Source organism: Manihot esculenta, chromosome 13 (assembly GCF_001659605.2).
Source record: "Manihot esculenta cultivar AM560-2 chromosome 13, M.esculenta_v8, whole genome shotgun sequence".
NCBI classification, from domain to species: Eukaryota; Viridiplantae; Streptophyta; class Magnoliopsida; order Malpighiales; family Euphorbiaceae; genus Manihot; species Manihot esculenta.
Genome location: NC_035173.2, coordinates 4346172 through 4358797, shown reverse-complemented (window position 1 = coordinate 4358797; position 12626 = coordinate 4346172). Strand labels below are relative to the sequence as shown.

Below are 12626 nucleotides of genomic sequence, written 5' to 3'. Positions count from 1 at the left end.
ATATTTTTATTTTTTTATAATATAATTAAATATTTAAATATTGAATGAAAATATAAAATATATAAATATTTGAAAAGAATATAAAAATAATATGAAATTTTTAAATATAATAAATAAATAAAATTAAAATAAAATAAATAATATTTTCAAATATTTATAATTTTTAAATATATAATTTTTAAATAATGATGTCTAACTTTCGAGATGGGGTTTGTGGAGGTTGTTTGCGGCATGTATGGTTTGACTATATTTCAGATGACGGAGCTATTTCAACTGTACGTTCCGTAACTATATCCTACTAATTTTTATAAATATATAAATAAGGGATTTATAATTTAATTTTTAAATATTATTATTATTAATAAGACAGTTTTTATATTTTTAAAAATTTATTTAAATATTTTTATTTTTTTTATTAATAAAATAGTTATTCTATTTATCTTTGTCGTTAAAAATATAATAAAAAACTAAATTACCCCATTATTTTTTTCTTTCTCCTCTTCCTTTCTTTTCTTCTTCATCAATTTTTTCTTCTTTTTCTGCTTCTTCTTTTGCTTTTTTTTTCTTCTTCGTTTTCTTCTTTTTCTTCTTCTTCTTTTTCTTCTTCTCTTTCTCATTTTTCTTCTTATTTTTCTTCTTTTTCTTCTCCTTCTTCTCCTTATTTTTATTCTTTTTCTCCTCCTTCTTCTTATTCTTTTTTTATTCTTTTTCTCCTCCTTCTTCTTATTCTTTTTCTTTTTTTTTTGAGAGGAAAAGGAGAAAAAAGAGGAAGAAGAAAGAAAAGATAAAAACTATTTCGTTGATAAAAAAAAATAATAAAGACATTTTAATAGATGTGAGAAAAGACAGAGACTATTTTATTGACAAATAGAAATAATAAGGACGTTTTAATAGATTTCTAAAAATATAGGGAGTGATGATTTCGTTGACGGAAAGAAACGATGAGAAAAGACTATTTCGTTGATGAAAAGAAATAATAAGAACGTTTTAATAGATATGAGAAAAGATAGAGACTATTTTATTAACGAAAAGAAATGATAAAGCACGTTTTAATAGATATAAAAAAAGATAAAAACGTTTTAATAGATTTTTAAAAATATAAAGATTAATTTATTAATAATAATAATATTTAAGGACTAAATGAAAAATTTTATTTGAGGGTAAAATTAAATTTTAAAAATTTTCTTAATTTTCTTTTATTTAATTTTAACGGAAAAAATGACGAAAGAACTATTTCGTTGACATAAAGAGAAAATAAAAATATTTTAATAGATTTTTAAAAATTTAGAACTAATTTATTATTAATAATGACAATATTCGTATACTCGTTCTTGAGCCTTGCGCCTTGCACGTGATGGGCATTAAAGGAGCGCACAAGGGCAATTCCGGAATCAACTAAATATTTCATTTGTGCTAGCAGTGAAGAGACGACGACTCTTAAAGACTTGTTTTAGGCAGAAGTCACAGTATGCATAGTCTCACTCATCGGACGACGATTTCCTCAATTGCACGTACGGCCTGTTCTCTTGATCTGAACCCTAGCTCCTGGTTTTCTAATTACAGACATTTATCAAATCTGTATATGTACGTCTAATGCAGGAATGGCCAGAAGTCTAAGAGGATTTCCGGCGCTGCTCGTGGCAGTATTGATCTGCTCAGCTTCCATGGTCTCCGCTGCTTCGATCTTTCAACCTATTTCTGACTCTCACCGATCTGCTGCTTTGGACCTTTTCGCGCCTCTCGATGGGTCCTTTGGAAGGTTGTTAAACCCGATAAATTTTACTGGTTGCTTGATCGTCCTGGAGTAATTGATAATGATTATTTGAATAGAATTGTAGTTATTTTCGAATCGTTTGTTAATAGTATTCGAACTCTTAATATTTGGAGGCATTGCCTGTATGGATTTCCAACTTCCGACATTTTAGTTGCGGTTAAAATTGTGATTGACTTAGTTTGGACTGTTCTAATTGGAATAATTTACTGAAAACGTGATCTGCTTAGTTCTAGACTGTTTGTGTTATTTTTATGTACGATTGTAAATGCCAAGTCATGGTTTTAATCATCAGCTACTGGCGGTCATTTAATTTTCTACCTCCTTTTGTCTATGTCGCTCTTACATGGGACCCTGGTTGTTGAAACAGAATTTGGGTTTTGCCTGTTATGGGTACTGAAAAGTGGGAAATTTTGCATCTCTTTATATGTTCATTTGCTGTTTGTAAATGCTATTTGGCAATGATGTCTACGTTTTTCTACTGATGTTTTGTCAATTATCATTCGTAGTTTCTTTCTTTTAGTTAATTCTGCAATTGCTTAATGAGAAACAACCATCTAACTAGATGAAATCATGTGCCATCAGTTTAGAAGAAACATATGAGGCCCTTCGGACATTTGAGGTTCTTGGAATTGATAAAAAGACTGACATAAGTTTACCAGCTTGCCATTCTGTATTAGAGACGCTTGGGTCTTCATCTTCAGCTTCAAAGGATTTATTCTATGCTCTAAAAGTGAATGGAATATTAAAATGTGAGATTAATGAGGAAGTTTTTGAGGTATTTATTTGCTCTATAATGTTTGTTGCTTTCAGTTTGAAAGCTTTACCGTTGTTGCAAAGAACATGTTTTAATGACTGGCCATGGGATTTGTTTTTTCTTTTGAAGGGTCTTGTTTCAAGCCTTCACGCTGCTGTCAGCAGTACAAGATTGTTGCTTGATTTCTACCATTCAATAGGAAGTTTGGTACTTATCAAGGTAGTTAATATATTGGAACATCATTGAAATATTGTACTTGTCCTTCATCTAGAGTTGACCTGTCTTTAATTTCCCTTTTTCTATCCATGTGATAATTTTGGATTTTTTTGTTTGATTATATTTTAAGGATTGACTTGTGGTAGATTTAGGGGGAAGTCTTGCTTGCAAAAGAATTCTAGTGGGCATGTGATTGTGGAGCTCCACTTATAGAATGCTTTTCTTAAGTGCCCTATTTGATCATCATCTATCTTGGAGAACTGTTCTTCTGTGGCCTTGTGTCTAAATATTTGCCAGTCTTTTCGCTAAAGTTTAAAGTGTGATACTGATATATTTTTTTAAATTATTCTCAATGAAGGATCAAACATCTAAAGATGATCTACATCTTGGAGATGCTGAAGGAACTTTTCACTCCATTAAGGTTGGTATTCACTGGCATTATTTTTGCAATGAGTAGTAGGTTTGCTATCAGATTGCCCTCCTCTTGAACTCACCAGGTATTATTAGGCCCCTTGTGGGACTAGTTGCTGATGTGATGATATTTGGGTGGGTGATGTTGGTTTGATATTTGCTTCTGATTTTGCAGTTTATCTGAAAAGTTTTAGCTTGTGTAGGACTTTAGATTTCCTTTTTCCACTTTACATATGTATATATGTGTTTGAGTTGATTTTACAAATTCTTGGCAGGCTTTGAGCCAGAGTGATGGAAGATGGCGCTATAGTTTTAATAATCCTGAGTCTAGTACCTCTGCTGCAGGTAATAATCCATTGTTGTTCAGCACACCATTATAACATTTTTTTCTGGTGTTAATGCACCTTTCTGATAAATTGCAAAGATGCACAAGGTTTTACTAAACTATTCCTTACTCCTTTTGATCCTCCTGTGTAAGCATAATTTTGCAAAACCATTAACTATTTTGTGTTTAGAAATGAAACGGATAAATGTTCAGGAAATCTTGTGATTGAAGGTTTGAGAAACAAGGATGGGATACTGTCCACAATATTCGCTGTATTACCCAAGTCAGTTCACATATGCTGAGTAGTAGCTAACAATATTTGCATGTTCATTATTTTTTCAGGTTTAGCACTTGAAGCTCTTGCTGGAGTGGTCTCGTTATCATCTTCTGAGATCGATCGTTCCCTGGTAATTCGAATGTGTTCTTTGTTCTGCATAACTGTAACCTTTTTTATGGACAGAAAAAAAAGAGACTATCTTCTTAACTTGTCTTGTGAGAAAAAAGCCAGCTCTGATTATGCTTCTCAAGGTTGGAGATTTTCTCATTTTATCGGCTGACTCAGTATTTTCTTATAGTAGATGCTATGGTACTGTTATATGGATGTAATTTAGTGGAAACATTATTCCCTCAGAAGATTGAGAGATGATGCATGTTTCTATACTAATACAGTTATTCCTGCTGTTTCACATTGCAGTGTATATGTCCCTAATTGGACCTCATTCTGCGAGATGTGTCCAATTCCAATTGTAAACCTATTTTAATGAGAATGACCATGTGATAGTAGGCATGTAACTAATATTTTTTATTATGCACGTTGAACAACTGTTCCGGAAATGATGAGTTGGGTTAGCACTTGCTGATTTATCCTGTCCTGTATTTTACACAATCAAAACATAAATGAGTCCTTGCATATGTGCTTGGTTTTTTTGCACCTCTTCTTTGTTGGTGTAGCCAGTTATGAATTTTCATGAACAACTTGCTGATGTTTTCATGTTTTTAGGCAAACTCTCTGTTTGATTCTGTTTTGTGCATCTAATGTGCTCATCTGCTGTTCTCTCTGATGTGCATTTGTTGACTGTTGGCAGATTGCTACAACTAAAAATGATATATTGAAGCTGTTTGACAGCATAGAGAAGTATGGTACGTTTACATCCCAGTACAAAGCATTGCGTAGTATCAACATAATTATATGCTTCATTTCATATAACTCAACTTAACTTGTAAATTGGCAGTCTTATGATGTTTAAAAAAACTTCTACGGCTATTTTGCTCAGCAAGTAAAGGAATTTTAATTTTTATGGCAACATATTAGAAGCTTCTCTTGCTTATATTGCCACTGGCACATATACTGCATGTGGAATGGTTGATTAAGAAATCATAATATGACTCTGAGAATCTGTTGCTTAGCATTCTGTTCATCCACTTTGAACATCGTTTTAAGCATTATTTCTAGTGATACTAGATTGATAGGATAGGATCTTGCTCTTACACCTGAAGCTGAAGCCGTGTATGTACTATGTTTAGGTAATTGGGATTGTCTCTCTAATTTTGTCAAATACATTCTGGGACCAAATTATTCAATAGAGTCTCATACAAAATTTATTTTCATCTTAATTCTGGCTTAGGGTTAGCAGTGAGCACAGTTTGGATACCCAGATTGTGACTTTTTTGAATTCAGTTCACATAAATTGTAATCTGAAACTGGTCCATTCGTCCAGTTAACTGGTCTGTTTCAGTTTTGATCAGTTTTTTTTTTTTTTTTTTTTTTTAATTTAAAGTTTTAATTTAAATTTAATTAACTAATAAAATCAAACTAATGTATTTATTTTTATATCACCGGTACACAAACTAATAAAAATAAAATAATAATAAAAATTATTAGTTATGATATTAAAGTATATTTTTAAGGCTAATTTTAAGCTTCAGATTTGTGGTGATTTTAAGTTTGCCTTATTGTGATTTCTATTTTTTCTCCCTTGATTTATGTTTTACATATCTAGCTATAAACTTAGCCTTAATAATGATCTAAGATGTGAAAAAAGTATAATGATTTCAAATATTAAATCCTAAATCCATTACCAAGCAAATCAAAATTTATAATATAAAATAATACAAAAAAATTATAATATTTGTAATGTCGTACAATCCAAATCCAAATCAATTAATTTTGAAACCTAAACAAACTAATCTATTTTGGAATTAAGTGTTAGTTATTGTTGTATGCAATTAACTTCCAAATTATCAGTACATTTTAATAATATTATAGTGATAAGAAATAAAAGGAATGTAATCCATTAATGTAGGAGTTCATTTTTATAATAAAATTACCTTAGTGCCATTTGTTCAAAAACGAAAAAAAGCTAATGAGATTTTTTTTTCCTAAAGAAAATACAAAGATACATTAGGGCGGAGTTGCTATATGTGTGGACTGGTTAACCAAACTGAACTGAACCCAATGTTTTATGTCTATTTGGTTTGGTTTGGTTAATTGTTAGCTTTTACTTTTGAAAATTGAAACCAGACCGAAAATAAGAAACCTGTTCAAAAAACCAAAATGAAACTGGAAATGAATCGACTCTTTCTGTTATCACTTTTTCAGTTGTTTTCCTTGTTTTCAGTGAATGAATCATCTGTTTTGTTTGCTTACCCCCCACTACTGGCTAAATGAAATGATCTTCTGTTTTAAGTAGAGGCTGCACAGTTAAATCTTGAAGTCCTTTATTATTTTTATGTTGATATGGAGCATTCTTTTTTTTTTTAATCTTTTTTGTAGATGATGGGGCTTTCTACTTTGATGAGAAACTGATTGATGCACGTGAACATCAAGGTCCTCTTTCAACCACATCTTCTGTTGTTAGAGGATTGACCGCATTTGCAGCTGTGACTTCGGGAAGCTTGAATGTCTGTTGGCATCATCAATATCATCATTCTATTTCTGATATCTTTATTCTGAAAATGCATCTAATTTCTAACGCTTTTGCTTTGGGTTTTCAGCTTCCAGGTGACAGAATTGTCGGTTTGGCTAAGTTTTTCCTGGGTATTGGTATTCCTGGTGATGCTAAAGATCTATTCAATCAAGTGGACTCCTTGGCTTGCCTGGAGAGTAATAGGCAAGTGCTTTGTTGACATTCTCTTCGCATGTATATGATCATATACTGTAATGGAATAATCTTTATAGCTGTGTACCTGACTTGGGAAAATTTGAAACATACGGTGTGGTTGGTTCATTCTAAACACAAAATTCTGTAACAAAATTTCCAGAAACAGCAACAAATACATGGAATGGAATTTGCTAGTGCTTTTTTGATTATTTTCCTTGAACAATCAGATCATAGAAACTGAGTGCAGCTCATGGGTGCTTTGTGAAAATGTCATGTTTCAATTAATATACATCATGCATTTTTTCTGAAAAATTTCTGCCATTGACTTCTATTCTTGTTTCAAATATGATGCTGTACTTCTGCTTCTTATTGCAGGATTTCCATCCCTCTGATTCTATCACTTCCAGCAACTGTTCTTTCACTGACTAAGAAGGACACGCTTAAGGTGTGTTTCCACTCGTACAATGAAGAATCTTGTATATTTTACTTCATTTACTCACATTTATGCAAGCTGTTATGGTTCCTTTCTTCTTCTTTCTTAATATCTGCTATTTTACCCTTAAATTCTCTGTTGTGCATGATTTATGAAGTTTCTACTCATGTTTCTTATCTCTGAAACCAATTAATTAAAACTATGCATCCGACCTGTGCAGGTTAAGGTGAATACTGTGCTCGGTTCAAATGCACCTTCTTTGACAGTAAAACTTGTACGAGTTCTAGGTTCGAATTCAAAGGCTACTTCCATAATTGAAAACCAGGTGTGACAATGACTTGGCCCACTTTTGGGAAAATTTTGATACTGACTACTTATTGCAATCTGCTGCTGCAAGTTCTATAAACCTGACCAAGTGCATTTCTTCAATTTTTTGATTTAACCAAGTGCATTTCTTCAATTTTTTGATTTAGGAACTCAAGTTTGAACCTGAAAGTGCAGAGTATTTCTTGGATGCTTTGCCAAAGAGCATTGATATTGGACAATATATTTTTATTTTTGAGGTAATGTTTTCCCTTTTGATTTATCAGATGTGGCTTTCATCCATCTTCCATCTATAATTAGCCAACTTGAATTCTTGTAGACGGTGCTTCATGAGCCTGAGCATAAAAAAATTTATGCTACAGAAAGCCAAACTCAAGTTCCAATATTTTTCAAGGGAGTTGTCAAAGTTGATAATCCTGAAATTGAAGTGCTTGATAGTGACTTGGAGATTGTAGAAACCAAAAATAAGTATGTTCACATCCTTGTGCAGTTTATTTGCTGAAACTATTGATGATTGGTACCTCTTGTGATTGTAATGTGTAGTGCTTCTCATCAACGGTTGAAATGTGTTCATACTTCCAAGAGATAAAGATTTTTAGTCGCTTGTTTTTTTTTTTCTTTGCTTTGGGTAATGATTCTACTACTCGGATCCTGTAGGCTAGATTTAGCTGGAGAAAATCTTGTATTATTGTCAGCAAACCACCTCCAGAAGCTTCACTTGTCTTTTCAATTGACCACTCCTCTTGGCCATGCTTTTAAGCCACACCAGGTTCACAGTTGTCCATATCTTCCTCTTTTGTTGCAATGTTTGTGGACTTAGTTGTTTGGGTTTCTTGGTTGCAGGCAATCCTTAAGTTGAAACATCAGACTGGTGTTGAGCACATCTTTTTGGTTGGGAACTCTGGAAAGAAGTTTGATATAATTCTAGTTAAGTTTCTTTCACAATGCTGTTATTCTTTTTGTTTTGCTCCCCACCCATCCCATCCCATCCCACCCAAAAGGGAAAAAAGGAAAAATCTTCAACTTATTTTATTCCCACTGGTGAATCAATGCATAGAAGATGCATTCCAATATGTCATTTTAACCTCCTCTTCCCTTGCAATCAATTATCTAATTCACTTTGTTGTCACATTGTGATGATAAAACTGCTGCATGAAAAATTAGTGAATGGGGAATCTTGTGTACATGCTAAACAACTTTGATACTTAGCTACTGGAAATAAAGTTGAAATATCTTACAACTGAAATTACAGTTTGAAATTTGCTTTTGGGATCCTTAATGTCTTGGGGAGTATAGAACTAGCTCTTTCATGTTCTTGGAGGTTCAAGTTCTCATCCAGAACTTTCTTGCTTCATAGCACGTCAGGATTTATTCCCACTTCTTTCAGAGTGTTGCTGTTGTGTACTAGTGTTGTTTGATTGCAAACAAACATGATATTGATCTCTGAAAATTACATTTGGCTATTTTTTCTGACATGTTGCAAGTTTGTCTGTTAGGATTTTCTTGGACTGGTTGAAAAATTTTTCTATCTATCGGGTGAATATGACATTCAGCTTACTGTTGGTGATGCTGTAATGGTAAGTTCCCCTTTATTCTTAAAACATGTCTTTTATTTTAGTTTTGTAGGCCTTGGTTTACAATATTTTCATAATGAATTTGTGTTCATCTTCTTTAGGAGAACTCTTTCTTAAATGCCATTGGTAGCATTGACCTAGACCTACCAGAACCACCTGAGAAGGCACCTCGTCCACCCCCACAGCCTGTGGAACCATACTCAATATATGGCCCAAAGCCAGAGATAACTCACATCTTCAGGGCACCAGAAAAGCATCCACCTAAGGAGCTCTCTCTTAGTTTCTTGGGTCTTACACTTTTGCCATTCATTGGATTCTCAGTTGGGGTAAGTTTTATATTAATATTTGCCAGAGATTTCTGGACACTTGAGCTTTGGTGTTACCTTGTTCTTAGTTTGTGATTTACCTGGGCCTGATAAAAAATCATCCTGGTTATACTTTCTATGCCTTGTGCAGAACACTTTACACTTGGGTTATATACATGTAGCTAAAGCATGCAAGATTATGAACACTGCCATGGTTATAATAATCACACAGCTAGAATTCTAACAAGTATTACTGTTATTATTTAATATATCGTTCAATGAATTTGCTATACTTCTCTTGGGCTGTTGAACAGAGCTAGATGGCATAAAAAATTATCCATATAGCCAATTTCAAATAGTGTGGAAGTAAAGTTTATTTGTTGTTCCTGAGTTGTTTAAGAAACGTTATATTTGTGCTGGAATCATCTTCATCCGTGTACGTGTACGTGTTATATTGAAGCTTATGGCCTAAACTTTCTCACTCGGGGTTTTAGGCCCCAGGACTTGCTAGTGTAATTGTAATTTAAAGAGACCTCAGCATTAAAGGTTGTGAGTGTGGACTTTGTTTGTATTGGATGTAGCCGTCTGCATCAGTTCATTGTGTAATTCACCCAAGTGTAGATTAGGGATTTAAAGCGTGTTAAGCGTCAATTAATTTGGAGAAGCTACTTACAAGATGGTAATGAGTGATGTACATTAACCTGTCTTTTCCTTTGACAATTGACAGCTACTGCGTCTAGGGGTGAACTTGAAGAACTTCCCATCTTCATCCTTGCCGGCTGTATTTGCGATCCTCTTCCATTTTGGAATTGCGGCAGTTCTGTTGCTTTATGTGCTTTTCTGGCTGAAGGTCGATTTTTAACTCTCTTCTTATATTCAGTTGAACATTTCTATTTGGTAGATATATTGGATGGGCAGTGGACAAATTAGGCGCTAGAGTAGTATGAATTCTTGCATTTGTTGCATAGTTGTATTAACCTTGTATTGTTTTTGTGAACAGTTGGATCTTTTCACGACATTGAAAGCCCTTGGTTTGTTGGGGGCTTTCCTGATGTTCGTGGGACACAGAACCCTGTCCTATCTGGCCTCAACGTCAGCGAAGTTGAAATCTGCTTGAAGATAAAGGAAATTTTAGTTTTTTAGGAAATTTCCAACTACTGATATTGTAGAGACATTTTTGTCGCAGTTTTGTAGGCTATAATCTATATGGTGAACTAAGTACTCTGTTTTAAGATTTTTAGTACATGTTTTTACTGAAAAAAGGGGAGGAAAAAGCTACTTGGGTTCTTGATTTAAACTAATTTTTATATTACATAAACCACCGATTATAATTACCTGTATTACTAAAAGACGTTTTCTTTTCGTTGGTGGAACCACGACCACTAATTTTTAGTTCCAAATATTCAAATATTAATATTTGAATCTTATGCACAACAAATTATGTGATAATTTACATTTTACAGTGCAGTTTTTAGATTTAGTAAAATTTATAATTTAATTTTTTATACTAAATCATTTAGTCTTTAAATTATTATTTTTATTAATAAATATTTATTTTGTTAAATTAGCATCGTTAATATTGATATAAATCAAAGAAATTAAATTACTATAAATATGGATATAATTATTATAAACATTTAAATTTATTATTAGATTATTCAAAGTTTCATCTCTAACAGTTTGTTTGCTCACAGTTTTTTTTTTTTAATAATTTAATCATTACAATTTTAATATTAGAACTATTTTATTAATAAAATAACATTTTATATACTGTTTTTATAAAAAAAAATAATGACAATTTTTGTACGTGAATACAATCTGAATCAGAATAGAACATGTAAATTAATTCAACTTTTTACCTGTCTCGTTGAAAAGGTTTAAATAATGAACTGTTTAAAAAATTAATGAAAGTATTTTTTAATTTTTTTTTTTAATAAAATGAGCTTAGATAATTAGTTTTATTAAATTATAGGATTAAATGGTATTGTTCGTCAAAAACATAAGAAGCTTAATTGCGATGCGGCGTGTCGCGCGAGTTGTGACTTGCGAGTCATAAAATCGAAAGGGAGCGGCGCATTTTTAAAATTTAAAAATGATAAAAAGGGAGCCGCTCCAAAAAATGGAACAAAAACATGCACCAGAACCAGATTTCAGAATCGTCCGAAGCTACAAACGCCTTCGCGAAGAGGAAGAGGTAGGAGCTGAAACTGGCGATGCAGATCAGAGTTTATCACTTGGTATGTTCACTTCTCTCTTTTCAATCGAAAATAAATCTAATTCTTTTTTTTTTTTTTTTTTTGGATTCTCAAATGAAGAGGAAAATCTCACATTTAGTGATACCTTGGTGGCACTACGTATTATTCGAGCTCAGTTTCCGCAGATTGACAAGGTTTAGACCTCTCGACTCTATTCCTAACTTTGGTTTTAGCAGTTTGAATTTTGCTTGGTTAATTAGCTCATCTCGATTATGTGTATGTGCTTGCAATTCTACTTCCTATTTGCCTGAAATATGTGCAGAAACAGAAGAGAGAGAGGAAGAAAATCAGAACTTTTATTTAAAATCAGAAAATGACGTTATGTCAGTTCTGGAAGCATCGCTTCCTGTTTATACCAAATTGAATCACACGCACAACATGTGCATACAAATAACTCAACCTAAACAAAACGACGCAGTTTAGATAACCAATCAATTACAACCAGTAAAACGACATAGCATAGCTTTTAACACCCCCTCCTCAAGTTGAAGCTGGGAGAGGCTGAAGATTCAACTTGCTGGTTAATGTGCTATGGCGGGAGGCTGGTAGGGCCTTGGTGAATAAGTCAGCCAGCTGTTCTTCAGTAGTGACATGGTGAGGTAATATAAATCCCCGTTGAAGTTGATCTCTCACCAGGTGGCAATCTATCTCGATATGCTTTGTGCGCTCATGGAAAACCGGATTGGCAGCAATGTGGATGGCAGCTTTGCTATCACAGTGCAGTGGAATGGGCAATTGGATGTGAACCTGCAAATCCTGCAAAATATAGCTAATCCAGAGGAGTTCACACACAGTGTTAGCCATTGCACGATACTCAGCCTCAGCTGAGGACTTAGAAACAGTAGGCTGTTTCTTTGTTTTCCAAGAGACAAGACAAGGGCCCAAGTATATGCAATATCCAGATAATGATTTTCTGGAATAAGTGCAAGCTGCCCAATCAGAGTCACAGTAGGCAGTCAGTGATAAATCAGTACTTACAGGAAAATAAAGCCCCTGATGTAAAGAGCCCTTAAGATAGCGAAGCACATGTAAAGCAGCCTCCCAATGAGGCTTTCGGGGCATGCTCATAAATTGACTCAAGTGTTGCACAGCATAACATATGTCAGGCCTTGTGAGATTAACATAAAGAAGCCTCCCAATCAGTCTTCTATATA

General features: G+C 33.3%; 1 protein-coding gene across 1 annotated transcript; it reads left to right on the top strand.

The window, feature by feature from the left end:
* The first annotated feature begins 1361 nt into the window (after window positions 1–1361).
* LOC110630382 (dolichyl-diphosphooligosaccharide--protein glycosyltransferase subunit 2) lies at window positions 1362–10514 on the top strand. The gene is made up of 20 exons (XM_021777857.2): window positions 1362–1511; window positions 1600–1759; window positions 2357–2549; window positions 2658–2747; window positions 3103–3165; window positions 3431–3500; window positions 3823–3887; window positions 4566–4620; window positions 6254–6381; window positions 6475–6590; window positions 6957–7026; window positions 7235–7339; window positions 7488–7577; window positions 7658–7806; window positions 7996–8107; window positions 8182–8265; window positions 8835–8915; window positions 9014–9238; window positions 9945–10067; window positions 10218–10514. Exons 1-20 carry the CDS (start codon window positions 1469–1471, stop codon window positions 10332–10334), a joined length of 2139 nt encoding a protein of 712 aa, XP_021633549.1. The 5' UTR covers window positions 1362–1468; the 3' UTR covers window positions 10335–10514.
* Window positions 10515–12626: the final 2112 nt, after the last annotated feature.

What these genes read in the sequence shown, in the direction of transcription:
- LOC110630382 (XM_021777857.2), top strand. Translation starts at nt 1,469, where the DNA reads ATGCATAGTCTCACTCATCGGACGACGATTTCCTCAATTGCAC. An exon ending in TGACAGCATAGAGAAGTATG is followed by an intron (nt 4,621 to 6,253) that starts GTACGTTTACAT and finishes TCTTTTTTGTAG; the next exon opens with ATGATGGGGCTTTCTACTTT. An exon ending in ATTGTAGAAACCAAAAATAA is followed by an intron (nt 7,807 to 7,995) that starts GTATGTTCACAT and finishes CGGATCCTGTAG; the next exon opens with GCTAGATTTAGCTGGAGAAA.